The sequence below is a fragment of the Cryptomeria japonica genome, chromosome 3 (assembly GCF_030272615.1).
Source record: "Cryptomeria japonica chromosome 3, Sugi_1.0, whole genome shotgun sequence".
NCBI lineage: Eukaryota > Viridiplantae > Streptophyta > Pinopsida > Cupressales > Cupressaceae > Cryptomeria > Cryptomeria japonica.
Window position 1 is genome coordinate 407667102 of NC_081407.1, and position 18752 is coordinate 407685853.

Genomic DNA, 18752 nt, shown 5'->3' on the forward strand with positions numbered 1-18752 from the left:
GTCTAAAGGAAGGGAACCTACTAGATGCAAATGAGTTTTCAAAAAGTATAGTTCTAACAATAAAATTGAAAAATAAAAGGCATGATTGGTGGCTTAGGGTTATTCCCAAGTGGAAGGAATCGATTTTGCTGAATTTTTCTTTCTTGTTGCAAATTTATAATCTATTTTTTGTTATGTATAGCCTAAAGATTGAATAAATGGATACCAAGAAAACAATTTTGCATGTATATTTGGAAGAGGATATCATGTCACAACCTAGGAACAATGGGAAAGAAAGGAAGAAAATCTAGTTTGTTGGTTGATAAATTTTCTCTATGGCTAGAAATAGTTACCCTGGATTGTTGAATGGTTGAATGGTTCGGAATACTGAGAGGGGGGGTGAACCAGTATTCCCACAACAATAAAAAAAACTTTCCACTGATTATAACCTTAAGAATTAATCGCATCAACATGAAACAACAAATGTAGAATAAATGGAAAACATAATCACAAGATAGACATCGGATTTTTATACGTGGAAAACCCAATTTGGAAAAACCATGGAGAGGGTTAACTCTCAAGATAATATAGCTAGTTATATGGTGTTTACAAAAGGGCGGCTCACTGTCAGATGGCTCATTGCCTAATTACAACACAACTCACTATCGGAATACAACACGGCTTAACTTACTGGAATGCTCATTGCAATAGAAATAAGTGAACTAAAGAAAATTGCATCTCCAAATGTACGAGGTCAGTTCCAAGATAAGCTTAGATATCAAAACAAGAAACTTACAACAGATCTAGTGAGGGATCTTCGCAACACTTTCTCCAGCTTGTCAACACAACTGCTTGCAGTAGATCCGATAAAGGATTACTACAACACTTTCTCCAACCTATCAATGCAACTGCTTGCAGCAGATCCGATAAGGGATTACTGCAACACTATAATTGCACTTGCACTTTCCACACTTCGCTCTTACACACACATCCCACATCACACTCTATTACTCACATACATTTGCTCTCTTCTCTTGTACACTTGTTGTACCTCTCTCTCTCTCTCTCTTTTATATATATATATATATATATATATATATCGGTAAGCACATACACCAAGATAATATGTCAGCCAAGCACAAAAGGTTTATACAAATAATGCATTGCTCAAATCAACACGCTACTCAAATATGCCTTGACCAAAACAGGACAACTAAGTCGGCCTTCACTGATCTTTTACACGCTTCCTTTTTAATTACTGAAACACACACTTCAATTACCAAAGCAAAACAAAGATTTGTTGGACCCTTAAACACAAATTCCAAGCATAGCGACTTCCATCTTCAAGATACGAATGCCACAGATTCCAGAGCATAGAATTCATAGATCATATTGCAATACAAACATCTAGATAGCAATTCAACTATTGCAACTAATACCAACACTTGATACAAAAGGAAAAACTCAACACTAGATTTCGAAGCAAAGGATCTTCCGAAAATTACTCCTGTAATCCATACATACCTCGTTGCTCAATATCACATACATACCTGACTTTCACTGCTGCTCAACATTACATACATACCTGACTTCCACTACTTCTCAACATGCTATATTTAGTTATAACCAGATCACATGGTTTGATATTAATGACAACATTCACACCAATCTAACATAGATGTGGTATAAAAAATTTGATATGCAGGTTTTGATGTTGGTATATATTAGAGAAAAATCTATTGGTGTGTTTATATTAAGCAATTTGATTGTCATTTATTGTTATTGTTTTATATATTGAGATGTTGTTTTTGGTAACTATATGGATACAATCATTTAAGTCTCCACTCTCATTACAAATTGAATTTAAAGATATGGAAGTTACTAGGTTCATTTAGGAATGGAGATTAGGAGAGAGAGTTGATTAACAACTTCAATTGATTTAGAAAAAGTTTGCTAACTCTATGTTGCATCATTTCAAAATGCCAAAAGACACTCAAACCAATATGTATTCCCATTCGCATGGGAACAAGATTGCCTACAGAAGAATGTTCTAATATAAAGGATAAGAACAAGGACATGTTTAGCATTCCATATGTAATGATTTGCACAGGGCTTGATATTTCCCAAGCAGTGGGAATCTTGGGCAAATTTATATCCAATCCAAGAAAAGAACATTAGATTGATATGGAAAAAGTCTTTAGATATCTTCACAACAATTTAAATTATTCTATTTTCTACCAAGGAGAACCTAAGTTGGATACAAATCGAAAATATACAAGGCTTTGCTAAATCAAAATTGGGTCGATGATAATAACAAGAAGAGACACTAGTGGTTACATGTTTAACATTTTAGGTGTAGTTAGTTGGACGAGCAAGAGGCAAGTTGTGGTTGCTCTTTTGACTATGAAATTTGGGTACATGGAAGCTACTCACATTTGTAATGAGGCAGTTTGGTTTAAGAGGTTATGTTTTAATATCGGCCAAAAACAAAGTTAGTGATTTAATCCACACATTTCAATACAACACAAAATAGAACAAATGTATAGTAGAACCACTTTTTGAATTAAAAGGGAAAGCTGCTTGTGAACTCAAAATAATCTAGCATGAACAATACACACTAACTATTTAAAATTTGTATAATGTTTTCTAAGATGGTTCAGAGAAAAAACAAAACAAAGGCTGTATCTTTTTCAATTCACCTAGGGTAAAAGGTTTAAATGTCCTTCAACTCAATACATAAAGTTTTATGTTTAAAAAAAACAACCTACAGCAGCTCCCACGCTTATGCCATTCAACTTAATGCAAAGATTGAGTAGTGCAAGTACACATAAGGATTGAAGAGGCTTAATTTACAATACAAATCTTTTTATTGAGAAAACAATTTAATTTTTTACCTCATCAACACCTACAAAGGACATTGCAAGCCAAACATCATAATTGTATTCAAAGCTACCACTACCAAACTTAATAACTACTATAATACAAAGTTTCCAGTAATTGTTAAACGATATTTAACTCATAAAAGTACAAATAACACATAAGACCCAACACTTCAATGGCAAGTTGAGAAGCAAAATAGGCATTGAATTAAAATTCTATTGAATCAATAATGGATTCTAAATAAACGATGAATCCATAAACTAAGTGCCAAAGCATTTATTTGTAGCATATACAATCTGTTGCATAATAAATAAATAAAAAACTAGCACTTCTACCCTAAGAACAAATTGCTTGCATGCAATCCAAGCTTTGTTACAATATTTTATCCACTGATATTAAATCTGAACTGGCAATTCTCAGTTAGACTCTTGAAAGGGGCAACAACAAATTTTAAATAGACCTAAAAGATTTTATAAAAATAATTGACCTAAACATTGGCTATAAAAATAGCCTTCCAGAATATGCCCATTTCCTTTAAAATGATGACAACCAACAATTCTAGTAAGGTGCTCTGTTCCAATAATGACAATTCCTTTGACAAATTGCTGAAACTTTGATAGTTTACCTCAATGCCTAAAATTTGAAAACCTTTATTCTGTTAGCTTCCATATCAAACCCTAACACTTATTCTTCTTTATTTCTGCATTTTTTGCAACAGAAAACTTCAATGAGAATCTCTATTGATGAATATAAACAAACTTTGAAACACTCCAAATGACGACTTCTCAGTATTTATTCTCAAAACTGAACCTTTAGACTAAAGGTCGCTCTTGATGGGTCAATATATTGCCATGGTACAGTTGATGATATGAGATGCGTTTCAAGAAAATTTGAGGAAGAAAACACTAAGGGTATAAGACATCAAAGGGTAAATGTATTTGCCATGGTACTGAAATTGAATACAACATAGTCAAAAGATTAAGTTGCAATATTTTAGATAAGAGTCATGGTGGAAGTGTGCAAGATTATACTACAAAGTTTCATTGCAAGCTAGGTTGATAGGCTTAGGCTTGGAAGATGATGACAACTTGACCAAAAACATAGACAATATCCTTTCACATATGGAGAGAGGTTATCTCTAACAAGACAAAAAATACCATGATGAAGAAAAGAAGAAAACTCAATTATCAAACTGTCAAGCCGATGTTAAAGAGTGTTGATTAAAAATAAAAATAAATAAATGTATGCTTTTGGGTTCATCCCACAGTGTGATGGTGCCATCAAGGTTCAAATCCATGCTAGGTTGATTGTGAACCATTGCGACATTCATGTCGGTTGTTTCACAGGTGTTCATGTCTGTGCTAGACCCTTGTTGGGCTGGTGTGCTTGCAGACTTTGCGCTCGCAGGCCTGGGCTGCTGTTGTTGTGTTAATGCCGGGGATGAGGTTCCCCGTTTGTGTCCTCACCTGGTTATGGGCCAGGCTAAAAACCCTGTAGCCAATTAAAAAAAAAATCAATTCAAACCAGCCCCAGAAAAATTAAAATCAGCCATTCAAAGACTGAAAAGGGAACACGGAAAGATAAGAAAAACATCGTTATGTTACATGCTTGCAATGACCCAAAGAATCATTGCAGTCATGGGAAGGACAGGCATACTGCTGCAAAATGAAAGAAGTTGCATACCATATTGCAAGCGCAAACTGAACCAAATACGACTCCATAGATTCCATGATATCCTCAAAGGAAGGAAATAAGGTAAAGGTAGCAGACAGTTACGAAATTAATGAGAAATTGAACTGCTCCACTACCAATGCAACTAGCACAGAGCAGGAAAGCAAAGAAAAAAGCAAGCTTTTCGAAATAAAAATCTAAATCAAGATGATAATGGTAATTACACTTGTTTATATTGGCTTGCAATCAAATATAATTTTGAATGAAACATGTAAAAACTAATGATCGTCCACATCCATGCCCATTGGGTTGGGTGAAGAAGTGTGCAGAAATTCTATAACCAAAACATGTGAAACCAGATTTGGCATAAAATTGGATTATGCTGATAAGATGAAAGCATTTGTGATTCCACTTGATGCATTCGATGATGTTTTTGGAAGTCCTTGCTTGTATCTCAGGGGTGCTATCTTCACGAGGAATGCAAACAAATACAGGTGGGTTAAAGATGGGATGGGCTATTTTGTGAAGCAACATTAAAGAAAACCTAAGCTCGCCTTGGTAAGAATAGGCAAAATACTCATTCAAGAAAGTAAGAACGTTTGTTTTGAGTAATGTGATGGGAATTTGTTTTTTAAGATTAGTTTTGCTAACAAACGGTTGAAACTTTGAAAGATTTAGATAAGATATTGCTTTATTTCAAGAAGTGTTCCAAGCCTGCTTGCTACTTGAAAAAGCAGGTGAAGGATAAGATTCACTTGCTACCCAAGTCTCCTCTAGCAAATACTGGCTTGTACATATGATCACTTCTAAATAGTAATGGTGTAAGAAACAACTTCAAGATCTGTTGGAGCAAGGGTCATTTGCTCAAGTACTTCATCATGTAGACCACCCATAATCAAAGTACAGAAGGATGCTTCTGGAAGAATGTGCATAGACTACAGAGAATTGAATGAGATCCCTATCAGAATTAAGTATTGATTCCCCATGCTAGTATGTTCATATAAAAGAGGATACTTAAAAAAGCAGCTGTAACATACTAAGTATTTCACAAAGTTGGATCTGAAATCTGGAAAACGCCCAGTTTTATGAAGAAGGATATATGGAGACGATATTCAAAACAAAAAAAGGTTTGTACTAGTGGTTAGATCTTCTTTTTGGCTTTTGAAATGGACCAGATGATTTTATGAGATTGATGAATGATGTATTAAAGACCATTCATACAGGCGTGTGATAGCATGTTGAGATGATATATTGGTTTTTAGTGTTTATTGTTACTTGGGAAGAACATCTAACCACTTTGAAGTGAATCTTGCAAGTCTTTAAAGAAAAACATCTTTTGGGCAACAATAAGCAATATGAATTTAAAGGGCGTCACTTGTTTATTAAGAGCATATAGTTGAAAGAGACCAAGCAAATGTTAGATGCAGCCAATGAGCTGCTAAATAAATGGGAGGAGGAGCCAGGGGAAGGCAGCAGCTAACCCTGATGCTTTCAGTGTGTCCCGCCAAATAAGCACATCTTTAAGACATCTTGAAATTAGAAGACAGGTAATCAAGGAAATGTAAAGTATCAGAACAGAAAAGTCCAACAATGAAGGCACAATCTTTTAGAGATAAAGATCACAAAGAATCATGGATGAACTAGCTGTAAGCGTGAGAATGCAGCAATGCTTAAAAGAATCACAATAAAGGTAACATAGAGAAATTCTTCAGTGTCAAGAAAATTATTCAAAGTTTCACACTTCCGAAAATGAATTCTCTCTGAAAATTAGGGTTCTATCTGGAAGCATGACTGTTTCTAGGAGTTAAAAATAGTAATACATTCTCCAATCACGATAGTAAGCCCAAGAGCTTTAACATTGACATACAGTTGAAGTGAAAGAATATTTCCTCCTCTGTGCTCACCTGACATCCTCTTCAGCTGCTGTTCCCTGATAAATGGGAGCTGAATTTACAATGCGAACAATATAACTATTGGAATAGCCTATTGTATGAATAAGAACCCTGGAATTGAATATGCTCCTCTGTTGCAAATCCAAACCCAATAAATATTCGCTGAAATGATTTGAATCATTCAGATAAGCACATCCAAACCTATTAGTTATAAAGCTTTAATGGCATATCATCTTTAGCTGAAAATTCCGATGAGTCCCATGCCAAAAGCTCAATGTTGATTACTAATTCAACAAGGTAGTGTGTTCAGCTCCAATGAATAAGCATCAGCATCTCCTCTTCTCTATTTGAAGGCATCCCTCTTCATGGACAGAAATAATCTGCTCAACCTGATAAAGTAGTGAGACCCGACTGAATGCTTTCTTTCAAACAAGAATTTTCTCAGATAAACTCTTTTCATGTATAAAGCTTATTCTTCACCGTTTTCACATATTTATGTCTAGCTTCTATTCCAAGTTCAATCTTCTCACATAAATCTGCCGGCAAACCAGTATGCCCTGCTTTCCTAAGAGCACCTGTAATAAGCTCATACGTGTAAGATCTCGGAATACTCTTTTCCTCCACCATTTCTATCAAGAGCTTGCGAGCTTCATCCAACCTGTTCATTTCACATAATGCATGCAAAATCGGTGTATAAGAACTACAGGTTGGAGTAATGTTATTTCTCTTCATCTCCTTCATCATGTCTTCGGCTTTATCCATTTCATTCACAGTGCTATAGTACCTGATGAAGGAATTATACGTGACTTTGTTAGGAGCACAACCATTCTGAGACATGTGATGGAAAAGCTCTAGAGCGCGATCAATTCTATACTTCTTACAAAGCCCATCAATCAAGCAATTGTAAGTCACAACATCTGGCACAAAACCATCATCACACATATCCCTAAACAGCCGATTGGCCTCATATAATTTCTTACCAACTACCTTACTATTTCCTGTTTGCATACTGTATTTACAGTGACAGCTGATAAGAATTGTATAGGTGAAAGTATCCGGAGGACACCTAGACCAAGGTCTTTTCATCTGATCAAACAAGAACCTCGCCTTCCTGAAATTTCCTACCCTACAGAGGGCGTAAATGATGGTGTTATATGCTATTAGGTCTGGTTTGCAATGGAACTGCTTCATCCTATAAAAACAAGCCAGTGCTTCCTTTACCAGACCCTCTTCACCGAGGACCTTTATAACAGAGGTCACAGTCTTTGTTGTGACCAGATCAGCCTTTTCCTTTCTAGCCATTTCATGAAGGAATCTCCACAACATTTTCAACTTGTTTGCCCTAGCTAAGGTCCATGCCATTTCCTGGCAAGTGAGCTGAGTATGTTCAAGCCCACTTTGCTCTTCAGCCCATGAATAGAACCTCAATGCTTTATCAACACCCACCTTGACAATTAAAGGATTTCTCCTAGCAGGTGGACCTTTTATAGGTTGATTTTCTTCTAAGGCTTGGGCTTCTTTCCAGAGATATCTCTGTACAATTGGAGACCTTCTTCTCGAACCCTTTTGAGTACCATGGGACTCAGCATTTCGCAAGAACTTTCTCTGGGTTGTTCTCAAAACCTCACTAACAATATCAGGAGTCAATGATTTTAGGGCAAGTTCATCAAAACCCATTTCTATATCCTCCCTATTAATAATGATTTCCATGATTTTGCCAACAATACAGGAAAACAGAGCACAATCCTTTATGGGTCCATGAGAACAGAATGGGTTAACAGTTATTGGTGATGAATGTGAAGGGTTAGCGATATATAGGATTGCGCAAACAGTGTGAATAGGAGAGACATGTTTGTTTTTTGTTGTCTTGCATATTTGGGTGTAGTTGAATAAAAGGAAGGGAGTATGCTCGAAAGTTAAAACATAAAGAGCCCGCAGAGGCAGTCTGCGAAGTAAATTCGAAGGCATTGAACGTTAGCTTACCTCGCTCGCTTGTTCGTTCTACAGGCTTTCCTGCTTATTCCTCTGCTTCGTAAATTCTCCTAAATTGATCTGCCTCATTATGTTGTATATCATCTCGAATTTTCCAATACGCTAAATTATTATTATTGGTTTGAGTTTTGGAGATTATTTTCAATTATTTTATTTTATAAGTAATGGTTGATTTAAATTTATTGATTTATATTATATGAGTTGTGGTTTGTATGAATCTATCTTATATAAGTATAAATGATTTATTACGTCTAAAAGATGTCTATATGGATGAAGTATTGAGAATTTCTTGGCATCACCTAAAGTTTCCAACAAAATCAATATCACTTAGCTTGCTATTCATTTTGAAAAACCTTGATCCACTGTTGTACCTTACTAATAAAAGCATCTAAAGATGCTATCAAATGACCAATATGCACATATTTTTTAAGGGTTTTTCAAAGTGATATCTAGTCAACATTCTTCAAATATATTCAATATTTTCGCATGGAGTAAATATTACTAATCTATCAATACTTTTCTTTATATATGTTATCCAATAGCATTCTACTATAAAATCAACCAATGATACTTTTCAAAATGGATAGTTAATCTCATATGTTAATCTATTGTAAAATAATTTAAAATATGAAAATGAAGAATGAATTTTATAAATGAAAAAAAATATAGAAGGGGATGTCTTAGTATTTGATTTGTATTGTTTGAGTATACATTCATATTCAAAATCGAATATTGAGTAAAGTGCTTCAAACTAATCATTTTTATTTATTTTTCATTTAATGGTAAATACACTTCACAAACATCAAACTTATACTATAGTTTCAATGTATAATTTGGTAACATATGTCTAAGCCAGTATCAACAAATTTTGCATTAATGTAATGCACAGCAACAGGACTGCCAAAGATGAAGCAGACAAGCAAGCTTGCACGAAACTCTACAGATTCCTTTCTGAGGATTGGGGCAAGGTCATAGATATATTGGGCTTACTAAATAGGTCTCTTAGGTTGTTGACTGTTAGTGTTTGGTTAGTTGTTGGTTTTGGTTCTCTAGACTTGCGGGGTATGCCCCCAATGTTTATTTATTATTATTATGCATGTTGAACTTTCGCTACAAATTTTTTTTTTGTGATGTTTGGATGTTGTTAATGTGTGTTGATAGTCTTTGACTATGTTAAGGGTCAATGCCCTGGTTAACGTTGTTTCACTAATCAAAAAAGTATGTCTAAGTCATTTAACAATTAACTAATGTTGTTAAAATAATTAAAATCAATTAAGCTATATTATTCAAGAATTATTTTTGTTTCTTCCACAAACAACAAATTAAAAACTATGTGTGTAAGGCAAACCCCACTTCCCCAAACACCAAGGTTAGACAATTAGGAATAAAATTTATAATTTTGTTGGGGCTAGACAATTACGAAACATTTGATAGAAGGTTTCAAGCTTCTCAAGGATATGTGAAAAAATAAATAATCGATTTAATTTTATTTTTTATAAAGGACAATTAGGTTTTACAAGGATCGTAAAACCCAGTATGATAAAAATGTTAGCCAAAGTTCAACTAACCAATAACTTAAAAGTAGTCCAAAAACCATACAGTTCAAGTACACCAAGAAACTAAACAAAAACAAACAAAAAACACAAACTAGAGACCAAATACAACTTTCTCAAGACCTCAACAAACTCCAACTTCTCATTATAGAAATTTTCATGAAGTTTGACAAATTCATATAGGCCCTTCTCATCAATTTTGACCCTTTTCAATTTACTACCTCTCGTCCTTGTAATTTCATCTTGTTGGGTTGGAGGAGTGTCACCTTCAATATTATTAAGCCTATTTAGTCAAAATTTTAAGCACATAGCACTATTTGTTTATGGTGCATTTGCTAACTTCAAGGACTCTACTTATCTTCTCCTTAGTTTCCTTGACTTATTGCTCTAAGGTGACAATTTCGATAATGAGATCCTCTTCACCCATCTCAATAGTTTCTACTAGAGAATTCATCCTTCTCTTTAAATCCACATTCTCAAACTCAATTCTATCCAACTTGGACAAACAATTCTATTATAGAATATAAGCTTTTCAATTTCTAGGTTATTTTATCCAAAATTCTTCTATTTGTTCTCCCACGTAGAATTTTAATATTTCAATTGTTGATCTCCAAAAAGAACAACTTTATTAGACTTATCTGAGCATCAATGTATTCCTAGCCATCTTCAAATCATGTAACATTTCATTCACAATCTTAGACATGTCTTCTACCAAGGTTAGTTCCATTTCAATGATGTCATATAAATATACATGTTTTACAAACAAAGGATTTGTATCCTTAGGGATGTACCACATATGGTGAGTTTAGAGGATGAGGGTAAAATACTTATTACCTTACTCTCCCTACCCATATACCTAATAGTATCACTAGCCTCTCCAAAATCATAGTCACACTCAAGTATCTCATTTATGCTGCTAACACCTCTATTTATTTTGGAGTTGATACACCCCTAACCATGGCCTCTCTTCACTCTCAACCCCATAGCTTTGCCCTATATCCATCAAGGTATGAGATTGATAATCTAAGTTATACTTTTGGTCCATCTAGGAACCAACAAATTGGAAGGGAGGGTTTCATAATATGCCTCTAATATTTATTGAATCTAAATTGTAAACATGTTTAACCTCTTTATGTTTCATCAACTTCACATGTTGGTATTTATATTAAAAATAAGTATAGATAAGTACTATGAGTCATTCATAAGGAGGGACCATACCTAGGAATTTTTTAAATTCATTTACCAAAATTTTAAGAAATTATAAGAGGTAGAAGGGAAACAACGCCAAATTTATTTTCCGAAAATGATTTAAAAGAACAAGAACATATTCAAAATTTCGTTTAAGATGGCATACATCATTAGAAAAAAGGTGATATCATCCTAGGGTTTATTCATTGAACTTATCACATGACCTAATTGTGAATTTAATGGTTCTTCTATTGACTTCAAGAACTACGCAATGTCCTCATCTCCAACCCTTCCTTGTAAATATTAACACTGTGTCGACTTGAATTTCATCATTAGAATACTACCTGCAATGTGTTAGTTTCACAAAATACAAAGGAAATGCTACAGGAAATCCAAACTCAACCAATGAAACTACATGAAATGAATATTAAAATAAAAACACTATTTTTACCTTCATGATTTATGTCTCATTGTGTCCTAACTCCATTTTTCCTGGTTGCAGATGGTGTGCTCTCAAACAAGCACCGATAGCTTCCAAGATGGCATATGAAGAATGGACTGATAACTGATAGTTAACTGATACTATGATATGCAATGCTAAATGACTATGCTAAATGATAATGCTATTTGCTTCAAGATTAGAACTCACAGATGCATAAGTTTTCACAAATGATTAGCTTGAAAACTCACTTGAAGACTAACTTGAAGACTAACTCTTTCTCAACTCAAACTCCTGATTTTATAGACTTTGAGAGGATAAGATGATGTGGCTTGGATCAACGGTCATGATCAGATCTGCAGATTTGGATGGTTGTGAGCAAAGGTGAAGGTTGAGAAAAAGGGGGAAGGAGAAGACAAGTGTCACTCATCTCACCTTGACTGGGTTGTTGACTGAGGGAATCTAAGGATGGTTGGAGAAGATTTAGGCATGAGAGGACAAGTGGACTCAAGTCCTTCCTAAGATGTAGGGGTGTTGGAGAGAATATAGAAGAAAATTTAAGAAATATGTGTACATACACAATATTTCATTAAATTTGGAAGTTGGAGATAAATGATGAATTAAAGTGTAAGAAATATTAATATCTTTAGCCACATTATTGATGAGTTGGCAAAGGAAAGATGAAGTGGAGATGGAAGGTGAGTTGGAAAAGAGATTAAATAATTAAGAATTATTTAATATTTGAGACTATAGGATAGAAGAATAACCATTAGATATAAGATATTTAAATGATTAGAGGAAATAATTAAATATTAGATATTCAATTAACTTGATTAGAAGAATAATTAAATATTAGATATTTAATTATTTAGAGGAATAAGATAAATGAATTAATTAATAAAATATTTCAATTAAATTAATTAATAGAAAGACACGAAATGAATTAAATAAATTAATCTTTTCAAATTAACTATTTAATAGAAGAATAAATATTAAATAAATATTAAATGTTTACTTAATTACTCATAGCCAATTTTTATGTGTATACAAACACCTTTAGTAGAAATTATGCAGGAGCATCCCCTGTTCATAGCAATCTTGCATCAACCAAAAACATTTTCTTTCTGTTTTGCTTTCTGTTTGAGGTTTCAGCTTTTCTTTTTGTATGTCTCAGTTTTGGCTCACCGGATCCTATGGAGTTGGATTCTACTTGAAGACTTGATCATCTTTCTTTCTTCTAGACCACATCACATTTGGATCATTTTTCGGCAAGATATCGTTATCGATTTCTTTGATAGTTTCCTGTTACCGGTTGACAGTTATTGTTACTGGTTGCCTGGACCTATTTTGGTGATCTGCCGGAATCCCTTCTAAAGCTTGCGGAGCCTTGGGAATTGATTTCGATGTTCCTTGGCATGTGGCTGACCTTTTCCCGCGAACTACGTTTCATCCTTTGGATTTTTTGGAGGAATCTCTTGGCAGAGGTCGACCTTGTTATTTTACACGTTAGGTCTTGTTCTTCAAATTTTGATCCCTTTTGGGCCGACTGGATCCTTTGGATCGATATATATTTGTAATTGCACATCAAAATGAAATCAAGGAGAGAATCAAGTAGCTAGACTATGCGTAGAAGATAGATCCTAAGATTCAAGGTCCCAGTTGTGACATATTTTGTATGTTCTACCAGGCTTGTGAGTCGGTAAGTTGTAACCCGGTTGCTACCAGTTGGATGTAATTAATTTTCATGGAATAAAACAATGTGTTCTGCATTTCCTCCATCATATCTTTGTGTTTTCGTTGTGGTTACTCTTGTTGACTGGTCCAGATGGATTTCTTTGAGGTCCCTCCTCACCAGTCACTACTTCAAGAAATACTAGTGGATTCTGCAATCAATTCTTCAATAATTATAAACCCTAAACCATGAATATTTACCCTTCTATTATCTCACCCCTTGTAGAATTCAATTGCCAAAGGAGTGTCATGCCCAAACAACATTTCTAATAAATTATTCAACCCCCTTTCTTAACGTTCCTCTAGAGTGTTGCATTTTTCTTTAGGTTGCTATAACAAGTTTGCCTTGCCTTGTTCCTTTCCCCTCTCATTATTTCTAGTAAATATACACAATAACCCCATATAATATCAAATTTAATCTTCTTTTCCCACAAAAAATATTTATGTTTCTATCTCAATGATGATACAAAGTAGTCATTTCCTTTGCATCAAGTGTCAATCTTCTAGATATGACCTTTCCAAACATGGGATTAATTTTCAATACATATAGGTAATTACTCATGATAGATATTATCATTATAGCTAACTTAAATAATTTCCAATGGAAAAATGTGATACCATCTCCTACAGCCTTATTAGAGACCCCCCTAATCGGTCATCATATTGATCATATCTGTAGCTTCCCTATAAACGTGTACCAAATTTATACTCTTAAACTAGTTCAAAATGTAAAGGGAGTCTCAAAGAAGGGAATATATTTGCGTGTGTATGTTGAATGTCTGGGCAACTGAGAGAGGGGGTGAATCAGTTGACAATAATTTTTTCTTTTAGACTTAATTAACAGATCCAGAACAACTAGCAGAATTGATAAAATGTGAAAGCATATTCAAAATTTCCTTTGAGGTGACATACATCATTAGAAAAAGAGTCATGTCATCCTATGGTTTATTCATTGAACTTATCACATGACCTAAGTGTGAATTTAATGATTCTTCTATTGACTTCAAGAACTACACAATGTCCTCATCTCCAACCCTTCAATCCTTGTAAATATTAACACATTTAGTACAAATACTAGTGGCTTCTACAATCAATTCTTCAATAATTATAAACACAAAACCATGAAGATTCACCCTTCAATTATTTCACCCCTTGTAGAATTCAATTGCTAAAGGAGTGTCATGTCCATTCAATATTTTAAAAAAATTATTCAACCCCCTTTCTTAACATTCCTCTAGAGTGTTGCATTTTTCTTTAGGTTGCTATAACTAATTTGCCGTGCCTTGTTCCTTTCTCCTCTCATTATTGCTAGTAAATATACACAATAACCCCATATAATATCAAATTTTATCTTCTTTTACCACAAAAAATATTTATGTTTCCATCTCAATGATGATGCAAAGTAGTCATTTCCCTTGCATCAAGTGTCAATCTTCTAGATATGACCTTTCCAAGCGTGGGATTAATTTTTAACACATATACGTAATTACTCATGATAGATATTATCATTATACCTAACTTAAATCATTTCCAATGGAAAATTGTGATACCATCTCCTAAAGCCTTATTAGAGACTCTCCTAATTGGTCATCATATTGATAATATTTGTAGCTTCCCTATAAACATGTGCCAAATTTATACTCTTAAACTAGTTCAAAATGTAAAGGGAGTCTCAAAGAAGGTATTATATATGTGTGTGTGTGTGTGTGTATGTTGAATATCCGAGCAACTGAGATAGGGGGTGAATCAATTAACAATAAATCATTCTTATAGACTTAATTAACAAATCTAGAACAATTAGCGGAATTGATAAAACGTGAAAGCATATTATAAATTTTCTTTAAGGTGACATACATCATTAGAAAAAGGGTGATGTCATCATGGGGTTTATTCATTGAACTTATCGCATGACCAATGTCAATTTAATGGCTCTTCTATCGACTTCAAGAACTACACAATATCCTCATCTCCAACCCTTCAATCCTTGTAAATATTAACACCTTTAGTATAAATACTAGTGGCTTTTGCAATCAATTCTTCTATAATTATAAACCCCAAACCATGAATATTCACCCTTCTATTATATCACCCCTTGTAGAATTCAATTGACAAAGGAGTGTCATGCCCATTCAATATTTCTAAGAAATTATTCAACCCCCTTTCTTAACGTTCCTCTAGAGTGTTGCATTTTTCTTTAGGTTTATATAACTAATTTGCCTTGCCTTGTTCCTTTCTCCTCTTATTATTGCTAGTAAATATACACCATAACCCCATATAATATCAAATTTTATCTTCTTTTCCCACAAAAAATATTTATGTTTCCATCTCAATGATGATACAAAGTAGTCATTTCCTTCACACCAAGTGACAATCTTCTAGATATGACCTTTCCAAGCGTGGGATTAATTTTTAACACATATACATAATTACTCATGATAGATATTATCATTATACCTAACTTAAATCATTTCCAGTGGAAAACTATGATACCATCTCCTAAAGCCTTATTAGAGACTCCCCTAATCGTTCATCATATTGATAATATTTGTAGCTTCCTTATAAACATGTGCCAAATTTATACTCTTAACCTAGTTCAAGATGTAAAGGGAGTCTCAAAGAAGGGAATATGTGTGTGTGTTGAATATCTGGGCAACTAAGAGGGGGGGTGAATCAGTTGACAATAAAATTTTCTTTTAGACATAATTAACAGATCCAGAACAATTAGCAAAATTGATCAAACATGAAAGCATATACACAAAATAGATCAGACACAAGAAACACCAGAATTTACGTAGAAAACCCACAAAGCGAAAAAGCATAGAGAATGCTAATTTTTAATATACAAATAATGATTAACGTGACACTGGATAAAGACAATCCACCACTAAAACATAGCCTTCACTGTCGGACCTGCTTCCAGTAACAATCCACAATACTATACTCACATAATAATTGGATTCTTTCAATCTCGCATGTCTTCAACACAAAAGTCACACTTCAACTCATCAAATCATATACCTATATATACTATCTCTTGAAAAAACATGACCCTCAATGTCAGTTGAGACAAAGATCTAAAATAGGTCTCCACTAATCATTCTGGTGGTGGGAAGAAATGAGAAATAGACCTTATTACGTCATCCCTCATCAAAAATGTCAACACGTTACATATATCACCAAAGTCGGACACCAAACATTATATGCACACTATATAACTGCCATTACACAACTTCAATGTCCGGTCAAAAAAAACTCGAGCTCCAGACCATTCTAGACCCAAAAGTAGCACTGAATAACATTTTTCGAAGGGCCAGAACATCTGGTAAATCGAGAAATCTTCAAACGCTCAACACACCCTATCCAAATACTTATGCACAACATACTACATATGATCCTAATCTGGACCACAAGATTTGACATCAATGACAACACATAACACAATGCTAACAATATCCCCCTTTGTCCATTGATGGCAACATCAATCAAATCATCATGCAAACTCTCTCTATCTTCCCCTTTGACAACAATGACAAAGGTGGACAAAACTCCCCCTGAAAAGATTACTCCTACTCCTCTTGAGAGGAAGCACACAAGCATCAGTCCAAAAAAGAATATACAAGCTGCTCACTCGACCAATGCACATTAGTTCAAAGTGGAGAGGGGTAATAACCCTAACTTCTGTCAAAGATACTCAAAACTATCTTTGCACAATGCCTTAGTAAATATATCTACAATCTACTCTTTTGTAGATACATACTCAAGTCTAACCTCAGTATCCAAAACGTTTTCCCTTAAGAAGTGGTACCTAAGGGATATATGCTTTGTTCTGGAATGTTGTACCAGATCCTTTGAAATGTTTATCGCACTAGTATTATCACACATGATTGAGATAGGTTCATCAAACTTTACACCAATGTCCTTCAAAGTCTCCTTCATCCATAAAATATGAGTGAAACAAGAAGATGTTGCAATGTATTATGCTTCTGCTGTAGACAGAGATACAAAGTCTTTCTTCTTACTCGACCAAACAACCAACTAGGGGCCAAGGAAGAATGCTCCTCCACTTGTACTTTTCTAGTCATCAACACTTCTGGACCAATCTGCATCTATATAAGTTGTCAAGGTAAAATCTGAGCTCCTAGAATACCACAAACCAAGCTCTTCTATGCCTTTAAGATATCTAAAAATCCTTTTCATTGTCACAACATGAGATTCTTTCGGTTCTTGTTGAAATCTAGCTGCCAAAGATAGTGCATACATGATATCTGGTCTGGTAGTAGTCAAATATAACAACCCTCCAATCATTGATCTATATTGACTTGCATCTGCCTTAGGTGATTTATCATCCTTGGCTAACATGCATCTGTATATGTGTACACATCAGTTTGGAATTATCCAACCCAACTTCTTTAACAGCTCTTTGATATACTTAGATTAAGAAATGAAAATTCCTTTGTCACTCTGGATTGATTTGCAAATAGAGGAAGAAATTCAACTCACCAATCATGGACATTTTAAATTCTATTTGCATTTCATCAGCAAATCTTCTACACATACCTTCATTTCCACCAAAGATTATATCATCAACATATACTACTACAATTAAGGTTTTACCTGAATCAGTTTTGAAGTACAAATTATTGTCAACCATTCTAAAATCCTTGACCAGACAAATACTTGTCTAGTCTTCCATACCAGGCACTAGGACCTTGTTTCGGTCCATACAATGCCTTTTTCAGTCTGCAAATAATGTTTGGATCATCTCTCAACCTGAAACCTTTTGGTTTTTCAATGTTAACTTCTTCTTTCAATTCTCCATTCAAGAATATCGATTTTAGATCCATCTGATACACCTTGAAGTCCTTGAATGTTGCAAATGCCAGGAACATCTGGATTGCCTCCATTCGTGCAACCGGAGCATAGGTTTCATCAAAATCAATGCCTTCAATTTGAGTGTATCCTTTGCAAACCAACCTTGCCTTATTTCTTACAACCTTTCCATCTTCATCTAGCTTGTTCTGGAATACCTATTTAGTTCCAATTACATTCTTGTCTTCTGGTCTATTGACTAATTCCCATGTCTAGTTTTTCTCAATCTGGTCTAGTTCCTCTTTCATTGCCTTCATCCATTTTTTATCATTACAAGCTTCTTCTACTATCATTAGCTCAATTTCAAATAGTAAATACAACAAGACTTGTTCTTGTGATGCCTTTCTTATTGTGATAACACATTTGCTCGTCTTTGATAATTTGTTCTTTTGAGTGATTCTTTCAGACATACCTTGGAGTCTTGGATGCAGATGCATGCGCATCTTGATCATTCTTTTCTTCACTTATGCTTTCTTCTTTCTTTTTATTTTCTTCAAGCTCATCGGATTCATATCCTGCTACAGTTTCTGAATCCTTTGTGGTACTTTTATCAACCTT

General features: G+C 34.3%; 1 protein-coding gene across 2 annotated transcripts; it reads right to left on the reverse strand.

The window, feature by feature from the left end:
• Positions 1–4021: 4021 nt before the first annotated feature.
• LOC131035086 (pentatricopeptide repeat-containing protein At1g77405) lies at positions 4022–8517 on the reverse strand. 2 transcript variants are annotated; one of them, XR_009103898.2, is made up of 2 exons: positions 8406–8517; positions 4022–4350 (listed from the first exon to the last, which is right to left on the reverse strand). XR_009103898.2 is itself a non-coding variant. In XM_057966720.2 (2 exons), exon 1 carries the CDS (start codon positions 8388–8390, stop codon positions 6879–6881), a length of 1512 nt encoding a protein of 503 aa, XP_057822703.2. In that variant the 5' UTR covers positions 8391–8493; the 3' UTR covers positions 4022–4350; positions 6435–6878. The 2 variants fall into 2 exon arrangements, 1 of the variants encoding a protein (XP_057822703.2); XM_057966720.2 differs by having other exon boundaries at positions 6435–8493.
• Positions 8518–18752: the final 10235 nt, after the last annotated feature.

What these genes read in the sequence shown, in the direction of transcription:
- LOC131035086 (XM_057966720.2), bottom strand. Translation starts at nt 8,390, where the DNA reads ATGCCTTCGAATTTACTTCGCAGACTGCCTCTGCGGGCTCTTTATGTT.